At 52.3% G+C, this 8,881-nt stretch overlaps 1 protein-coding gene across 1 annotated transcript in view; it reads right to left on the reverse strand.

Moving 5' to 3' along the window:
• Positions 1 to 7,736, reverse strand: part of CPLX3 (complexin 3) — a 101,074-nt gene extending 93,338 nt beyond the window's left edge. Inside the window, exon 1 of the mRNA XM_086959335.1 lies at positions 6,840 to 7,736. Within this exon, the coding sequence (XP_086815461.1) occupies positions 6,840 to 7,003 (164 nt within the window). The 5' untranslated portion in view covers positions 7,004 to 7,736. The remainder of the gene's footprint in view (positions 1 to 6,839) is intronic.
• Positions 7,737 to 8,881: the final 1,145 nt, after the last annotated feature.

The following is an 8,881-nucleotide window of genomic DNA, read 5'->3' on the forward strand; positions in this document are numbered from 1 at the left end:
TTATTTTGTCCCACAATATTTTTGTTTCCGATATTCTGTCTAAACACCGCTTGCATGATCAGTGATGCAATATGCACACGATGCCTCTGCAGGCATTAAGAGGTACTGCGTGTATGCAGGCTTGGCAGCACCCACTGAGTGCCTGATGTTGAAGGGACTGATCTATGAAAATCTGATTTGTGGGAAGAGTGAGAATGAAATCATTGGTCACAGCGAGGCCGCATCACAGCATGCTGCCTTAGATCTCTGACTATGCGCTGCAGGATTGCCCGTCAGAGGCATGACCTGTGGATGACCTTCCGGCGCTCTGTGGGGGTGCAAGTGCAGTGCTCCAAACTCACTTACACTTAGGGGCATATTATCAAGAAAGAGCGTTACATTATCGCTGCTTTTATCGGCAGGAAACTAATCAGTAAGTGATTGATGACTTAGTATAGTGAGCATATATGAAAGATATTCACCTGGTCTTTAGATATCAGACATCAATAAATGCAGAGTGAAGAGTCAGAGTGGTGATATCCAGGGTCTCTATTTTCTCTCCTATCCCCTTCCCCTGGGTCTGAGGTTAGCCAACATACTGCTTCTGCGTTTGGTTGGTTGGAGATACGGAAATGCGCGGATACATTCATCGCTCTATTTAGATGCAGACTGCAAAGTGAGTGTTTTCTGACACAGACATCCAGATTCTGCCCCATTTACACTCCAGAAGCCGCTGCACACACAATGGGGCCTTGTTATTTAGGACTCAATGGTTATTGCTCCCGAAGCCTCATAAAAATATTCCGGTATGAAACAGAGAGTCCAAGGAGTAGTAAATGTGTCTCGCATTGATGCAGATGGGGTACTGCTTGTGCCTTTTTGCAAAGAGTGTGTCCAAGGCTGCATTAAATGCCACCAGGAAGAGCCTCGTCACAGGAATGGACTTCAGCTTGGCAGGGGAACTCTAGGTGGGTTTTGAAGAGCCCCCTGTATGGTGAGCCTCGTCTGGAGCAGGAGGATGAACCCTCAAAGTGGCAGGAGGGCTGTCCCCATGTTTTAAACATAAAAAACCAACCACCCCCAAGCCAGCTCGATGACTCATCTTTGTTGTCAACACTGATGGTCAAAATCTATGCTCAACAGTTTAGTAGAATTCCCTCTGGAAGACTGGAGTAAAACACCACTACATGGCACCCTATCATCTACTTAGAAACTGGTAAGTGGACGTGTCATGCTAACCATGGAGGTGTCCTAAATTAGGCGAGGGAGCCTGCCAGCCCTGGAGGACCACTAGTCGTCGTAATGAGCCTGCCGCGTGGAACGGGTATTGTGTCATCCATCAGCTGATGTTCGAGCGATAAGTGTGGAAGTTCATGTGCTATTCTCACTAGAAAAGTGGTTTTGTAACCTCGGGATTGGCTCATAGATGGTTAATAGATGTAGAAGTGATGTCACTGAGGAAGGCACAAATGGGCTCTTGCATGCGTCACCAAGGAGGCAGGGACCTCATGTAATATGGTATGGAAGGATAAAGGAGAAAGGTGGCATGGAAGTAAAGTTCAGATGCCACTGTCAGCGGAGAGCTGTCAGCACCGCAGAAGGAGACCCACAACGCACTGAGGGAGTGAGTGACCCCATAAGTCACCGGGAGAGGCCATTGCCCGGTTTATACCAGGGGCATTGCCAACGGACCCTACCAGACTAAGCAGATGCTGCAACATGCCCTAACACAGGCCTGATCGAAGGACGGGGAAATGTTTACTTGTAGTACTTGGGGTGTTTGGGTTTTGGTTATGGTTAAAGGTAAAAGAGGGGAGGACCTCTTTTGTGCATTCCCCATCCTAGGACAGGCACACGGGGATGACAGCCTCCCGCTCTGCACTCGGCCTTTCATAGTACCAGACTAGCGCCTAGAAGCAGAAGAGTGCGCGGGTCTATGAAGGTGACCTTGAGTAGATGTCACCTGCTGTCAGTCCTTACAGTAGAGGTGTGCTATGTGGGGTGCACTTCTGTGTGCCTGGGGAGCGGGTGTACATCTGTGTGTGTGTGGGCGGGCGTGTGTGTGTGCGTGTGCCTGTGTGTGCGTGTGTGCATGGGTGTCCCTCGCCACCTCAGAAGCAGTGGTGAGCATGTCACTACCTATGAAACTGAAAGAGCAGGTGGCCCAGGAGGGGACATTGACGTCCAGCAAAGCAGCCGCCAGATGACCGATCAAAGGCAGGCCACAGATCAACTTGGTAACGAGGCCTTCGAGATAGGACTAGCAGTTGGTGGGTGCTGTGCAAATGTGCAGATGGTACAGTTCTGGCTTATAAAAATGGTTGTTTCGTGTGATCAAATGTGCCTGTTACAGGAGGCTGAGTTCATGTCAAGATGCTGTGCGCATGCACGTGTGCCAACTGTTTTAGTGTATGCCTGTTGCAGTGTGTGTGCGTGTGCACATTGCTCTGCTGGGTGTGTACAGTTTGTGGTGCTCACGCATGCTCTGCTGCTGTCTTCATGCGATGGTGGTCTTTGTGTGTGTTGTGGCGTGTGCATGCCGCGGTGCTTTGTTCACGGGTTGTTGATTTGTGCGGTTACACTCGTATGAACCTTTAAAGGTGTGTGCATGTTTTGCTACCATGTGCAAGTTGCGGTGGTGTACACACGTGATGGTAATGTGCGTATGTTATGACGTTGCTCGTATTATATGCCAGGCCCTCATTTCACAATGTGTTTATATTATGGTGTGTGGCTGTGCGTAATAGGGTAATCCGCGTGTTTTGGGGTGATGTGTGCATGCTCGAACGCTGGGTGTGCATGCTACTGTAGTGTGTGCATGTTACGGTGTGGTGGGCACTTAGCGTGTCACGTCGTGTATACTCAGTGCTGGGAGATTGCTCCGTATATGGGATGTCCAGGTCTGGGTCCAGAGACGCATTAACGCATGCCCCCCTGACCACAAACACACACAGGCGCTGCCGGGGCAGTTATTTCTGGTAAACACCACTTTAGCACCATGAAGTGGATTCAATTGATCCGGAGCCGGAGGTGTGTTATTGAGACACCACTGTCTCGGTGATGGATGGGGGCAGCAGCCGTCCCATGAGCCGTCTCTTATCTTCCATTATCCCTTCTCTTCTTTTCTCTCCTCTCTGAACTTTCACTGTTCTCGACGACGCTTGTCTCTGATTGCTGACCTCTCGCATCTGCCTCGGCCTTTATTATGTCTCTCCTTTACCTCCAAATACTCGATTTTTGTCTTTATAAATCGGTTCCCATTTTCACGTTGGTGAGACCCGTGTGCGTCAGTCAGTGAGTGAATGTGTTAGGTTAGTCTAGATTAGGTGGGGGGGGGGGGGGGTGTACTATGTTGTGAGTTGAATTGACCTAGAGACATAATGGCCGAGTTAAAGGTGGGCGGTTCTCCCAAAAACTGGCACGTGACCTCTGTGCACCCGCCCCCCCGGGGGTGCAAGCCCCCTATCCAGTGCCTCATTAGGTGTGAGGCGCAAACTCCTGTTCCGTGGTAGGTTGGCATCCCGGGGGTAATTGCCAGCTGCAGTCAGTATCGCACGCCTGCCACTTTCATCAGGGTCAGCTACGGTCAGTGACGTCAGGTCAAAGCTGCCAACATGTCCCAGGGGAACCTCCAGGGTAATTCCTGAGAGGTGTGTAACTTGGTACGGGTGCCACTGATCACTGCATGTTGTGCTGCGTTTTAAGAGAAAACACAGAATAGAAGGTATACCTCGCCCGCAGTGTCGGTCCCTGCCATATGTGTTAAATACCTCATTCCCACCTGGGGCATTTGTAATTGGGGCATTAATGAGACAGGGGTACATGTGCCACCTGGCGAGACCCCTCTGTTTGAGTTCACTCCATGAAAAGTCCACGTGGGAGGGGGCACCTGTCCGTGGGCAAGCACAGGGCAGCGCTCTTCAGAGGGTAGATTTCTTGTGCTCACGTTTGGAGGTCTGAATTCTGCGAGCAGTGACGGGCACGGGTGGGTTTTCTGCCAAAGTCTTGTCCCAGAAGTGGCTCTCGTTCCGTGGATGCAGCCCCGTGGGGCAGGAAGCTGCCTATTGCAGCACTGGGGGTGGGTCGCATTTGCCCCTGCAGCCTGTGCAGAGATGGCAATACACCCATGTTGAGGGGGGCAAAGTCTGCCAGCCAACCTCTAAACCAAGCCCACTGTATGTTAGCGCCGTTCAAATGCATGTTTAAATGCGTGTTTAGTTATCTATAGCACCAAGAAGCTGGTGTAGCTGCAAAAACGAAATCATAAAGTGCTACAAACACCTCTCGCCGTCTTGCCTGCCTTTCTCGGCCCAGCCGTTGCCTCTCCCACTTTGTCTTACACCCTTTAATTTCTCTGCTTCTCGCTCTTTTTCAGTCACTCTGGCACTGGCTAAAGTAAATTGCCGTGGGGTGGGGCAAATGTGTTAATGGCAATTCAAATCCCCGCTGCTGCTATGTTTGGAGGTTTTGGACGAGAGGGCCTTTCTTAAAGCCCCCCAAACAGACACACAAACAAAGAGGGGCTGCAGGTACCGACGTGTCTATCTTGCCCCTTCTCCCGCTCTCTCTTTACCTCTGACTGCCCCTTCCTTGTCTCACTGCCCTGCACACGTCACCCCCCGCCCGCCCTTCGCTCCTAGAAACACGTTGTTAATCGCTGACCGGAGCCGCGCGTTCAGAGGGCGCGGACCCAGATAAACAGGGCAGGGTGGCCCCGCCCCCGGAGCACAGACTGCACGGGGATTAACACGACGGATTTTAAGGACAATACTACAACTGTTACTTTGTTTCGGGTTAAGGAGGTCGACATCCGGGTATCGACGACCAGCACCGGGAAACAGATGCGGCGGACCTAGAGCTCGTGCACACAGGAACAGTGGTCAGGCCTAGTCTTCAGACTAGGATCCCAGACCATTCTCCAGTCTAAGGGTCTTATGTGGAGTTTGGAGGGCCGGTCACTGCATCACGAACGTTACGGACATCCGGCCTGTACTATTTCAGATCCATCATATCCAGGGAACAAGTTCTAAAAAAAAAGTGTGTGTGTGTGGGGGGGGGGGGGGGGGGTCTAACCTAGTTAAGCAGTATGCAAGTGACTTCATGGCGCGTGACATCACGGCGCATGACATCCCGACTCATGACATCACAAGAATTGACATCATAGAAAGTTCCATCAAAAACTACAACTTTAACGGAAGTGGCATCACAAGAGGCGACATCAGATCTAAAGCCCTCACATATATGCGTAGCAGGTCTATCATGAGTACGTGTTGGTGCATTGCGAGGATAATAGCTCTGTGAGCTCTGGAAGGTGATATGTGACTTATACATCTTGCAATTCCCCAGTTTTATGTAACACTTCCTGTACATTCATTTACAAACATATTTAATTGCACATGTAATAATATGCACGTGTTAATGTAAAGTTCTCTGACACCCTGCATTGGAATGAGTAGGCCTAAACAAGAAAAAATAGTGGGACTTAAATCATTACAACGCCTCCTTGGTGTAGTAAGCTCTACTTAAATGCAATTTGCTTTACTAAATACTGGGAAAGACGGACACATCTGATATTCTTACATTGCAGCATATCTCCTAAACAGGGACTGAACAAAACGAAAAGCTGCCTTTCTTGAGTAGGTGTGAAGTGCTAACAAGGTGTGAGCCTTTGTTTCCCCTCTGCTTCATTTGCATCAGGTGTGAGGCTCCTGACTGCTGCCAGCCAAGAGACTCGGAGGCCTGATGACACCTCAATTCAGCTTTGTTATGGGCCCAGCAGGAGTCTTAACGAAGAAAGTCCCCTCCCGCCGGCACCTGCACGTTGTTGCTTCTTGCAGAAGTAAAGCAGACAACAAGCAGGCGCTGCTGAAAGTGTCCAGGTGTTTGGAAATGATACTGGGAAGAGTCCAGCACATTATTCAGTGCGGACCAAATACTTGGCAGGGTGGACTGCGTACACCCTGTGAAAGAAGTGGGTGGATGCTGTCCACCCGCGTGTACCCCCGACTCGTGCCCCGATCATATCCCACGTCATTTGTAGTAAGGTGGCCAAGGTTCTCACGCCTGTGGCAGAGGGCCTGACAGCCAAACACCAAAGCAGCCCCTACTATTCTTTACTATTACTTGGAACTGGAAGCTATTACTGGAGCCTGGCAGGGGTGCCCAGACTAGTGCCCAAGATGCGAACAGAGGATGGCACCCACTAGTGCTCAGAACGGGTACTCAGGACCAGTGCCAGTTAGCAGTACCCCTAACTAATACCAAGAACCAGGACTAGTTGCAAGAATTTAGCCCTGGCACTCCCTCCAAATATATTTTAAGAACCAGTGTCGGTGGTTAGACCCAGAAACTAGGGCCAGTGCCTAGGTATAGCTATTACCAGTAACAAGCGTGTTCAGAACCAGTTACCATGGCCAGTATTCTGGACCTGTGCTCTAAACCTTGTACCAGGATCTAGAACTAGCAACCATGACCATTGCCTATATCAATTAGCCAGGCCCAGTACCATCAACTAGTCCGAAGAGCCATTGCCCAGAGCGAGTACTTGCAACGAAGACCCAGAGACAGGATTGAAGGCAATATTCCTGCCTAGAGCCACTAAACTGTAACAGTGCCAAGAGTTAGCGCCTAGATTTAGACCAAGAATCAACCCGCCACCCACAACTAGCACCCAGCAATAGTACCCAGTCCAGTAACAAGAAGCAGGCAAGTATCCATAACCAGGGACCCAAGAATAGTACAGCAGAGCAGAAGATAGGGTTCAACCACGTGCACTTCAAGGGGCGCCTACAAATGGTACTGTTCAGCCTCGCAGCGCTTATTAAGTCGATCAATAACACCACCAGGCAGAGCAGCCTTACTTCTCTTCCAGCAGCTGCTTCTGGTACTCCTCATACTCCTCCCGGGTCATGCCCTGGGCCTCCGCCGCAGACTTCTCCCCTTCGCCCTTCTCCTCTCCTTTGCCCAGACCCCCGGTGAGGTTCTTGAGCTGGCCCCCCACCACCGTCTTCACCATGAACGCCATTCTGGGGGTGCAGATCCGGGCCCTGTGAGCCTTGGAAAGCCTCGTGCGCTCGGAGCTCACGAGAGACCTGGGAGGTCAAAGTTCAAAGCTGGGGACGCAGAGGCTAGGGTCAAAACAGTACAGTCTGTCTGTCCTCAGTGGAGCTTCGGGAGATCAGAATTAGAGCCGGTCAGTCTGTCTGTCCTCAGAGGAGGCTCGGGAGCTTAGAATCAGAGCTGTCTGTCCTTAGAGGAGCCTGTCGTCGAAGAAGCCTCGGTAACGGAGAGTTCAGAGTCAGAGCTGGGTAGTCTGTCTGTCCTCTGAGGAGCCTGAGGGGTTCAGAATCAGAGTTGGGCAGTCTGTCTGTCCTCGGAGGAGCCTGGGGGGTTCAGAATCGGGGCTGGGCAATCTACGTAGGAGCCTCGGTAGCTGAGATTGGGCGTCTGGAGCCGTGGCACGCACAGGGACCCAGGAATAGCCCCTCGCCACAAACTTTTCAGAAACAGGCGCAGAGTCCCAGCCGCACCCCGAGTCTTCCGAGACAGCCCCTCAGCTTTAATACCAAAATCGTGCACAGTCACGGAGGAGCCCCTCTGCTCTCAGACTAGAGCCCCCCGAGACACTGCAGCTCCTGTCCTGGCGCACCCGGGGTACCCCCGAGTTCAGCGTGGCCGGGGTCCGGCGCTCCTCTCACTCGGGCTCCGAAGGCGGCGTCCAGTCCCCGCAGACTCCACGTGCACTCCCGGTGTCTGCGCGGCTCTCCTGGAGTGAGGAGCTCTTCAGCACCGCGGCTGGTGGACAGCGCCACAGCGCCACGGCCCCGCCTCTCACGACGGCTGCCTGTCTGTCTGGGGAGGAGTGTCACGGGGGAGAGGGGGAGGTCTGAGGGAGGAGAGCGCACCAGGGAAGGGACTGTGTGAGGGAACTGTGTGTGTCGGGAGTGTTTGTGTGAGAGGTAAGTAGTGTCACGAAGTAGAGGGGGTCAGACGGAAACGAGCACAAGAGGGAAGGGACTACGACTGTGTGAGGGGAGTGTTTGTGTGAGAGGTAAGTGGAGTGTCAGGGGGTAGAGGGGGAGGTCTGATGAAAGGGAGCGCACGAAGGAAGGGACATTGTGTGAGGGGACTGTGTCTGACGGGAGTGTTTGTGTAAGTGGTAAGTGTAGTGCCACGAGGGGGCGGTCCGAGGACGTGGCGCACGAGGGAAGGGGCTATGTGTGGCGGAGTGTTTGTGTGAGAGGTAAGTGGAGTGTCAGGGGGTAGAGGGGGAGGTCTGATGGAAGGGAGCGCACAAGGGAGCGAACTGTGTGTGAGGGGATGTGTGTGATGGGAGTGTTTGTGTGAGAGGTAAGTAGTGTCACGGAGTAGAGGGGGAGGTCTGAGGGAAGAGAGAGCATGAGAGAACAGGGAAGGGACTGTGTGTGAGGGGATGTGTGTGACGGGAGTGGCTGTGTAAGAGGTAAGTCGAGTGTCACGAGGCAAGGGACTGACTGTGTGTGAGGGAAGTGTTTATGTAAGAGGTAAGTAGAGTGTCGGGGTAGAGGATGAGGTCTAAGGGAAGAGAGCGCACGAGGGAAGGGACTGTGCGTGAGGGGAGTGTGTGTGATGGGAATGTTTGTGTGAGAGGTAAGTAGTGTCACGAAGTAGAGGGGGTCAGACGGAAACGAGCACAAGAGGGAAGGGACTACGACTGTGTGAGGGGAGTGTTTGTGTGAGAGGTAAGTGGAGTGTCACGGGGTAGAGAGGGGGAGGTCCGAGGGAAGGGACTGTGTAAGACGGGAGTATTGGTGTGAGAGGTAAGTGGTGTGTCACAGGGAAGCGCAAAGGGAGCGCGCGAGGAAATAGACTGTGCGAGGGGAGTTTTTGTGTGAGGGGTAAGAGGAATGTCAGGAGGTTGAGG

Source organism: Lissotriton vulgaris, chromosome 2_2 (assembly GCF_964263255.1).
Source record: "Lissotriton vulgaris chromosome 2_2, aLisVul1.2, whole genome shotgun sequence".
Classification (NCBI taxonomy): Eukaryota; Metazoa; Chordata; class Amphibia; order Caudata; family Salamandridae; genus Lissotriton; species Lissotriton vulgaris.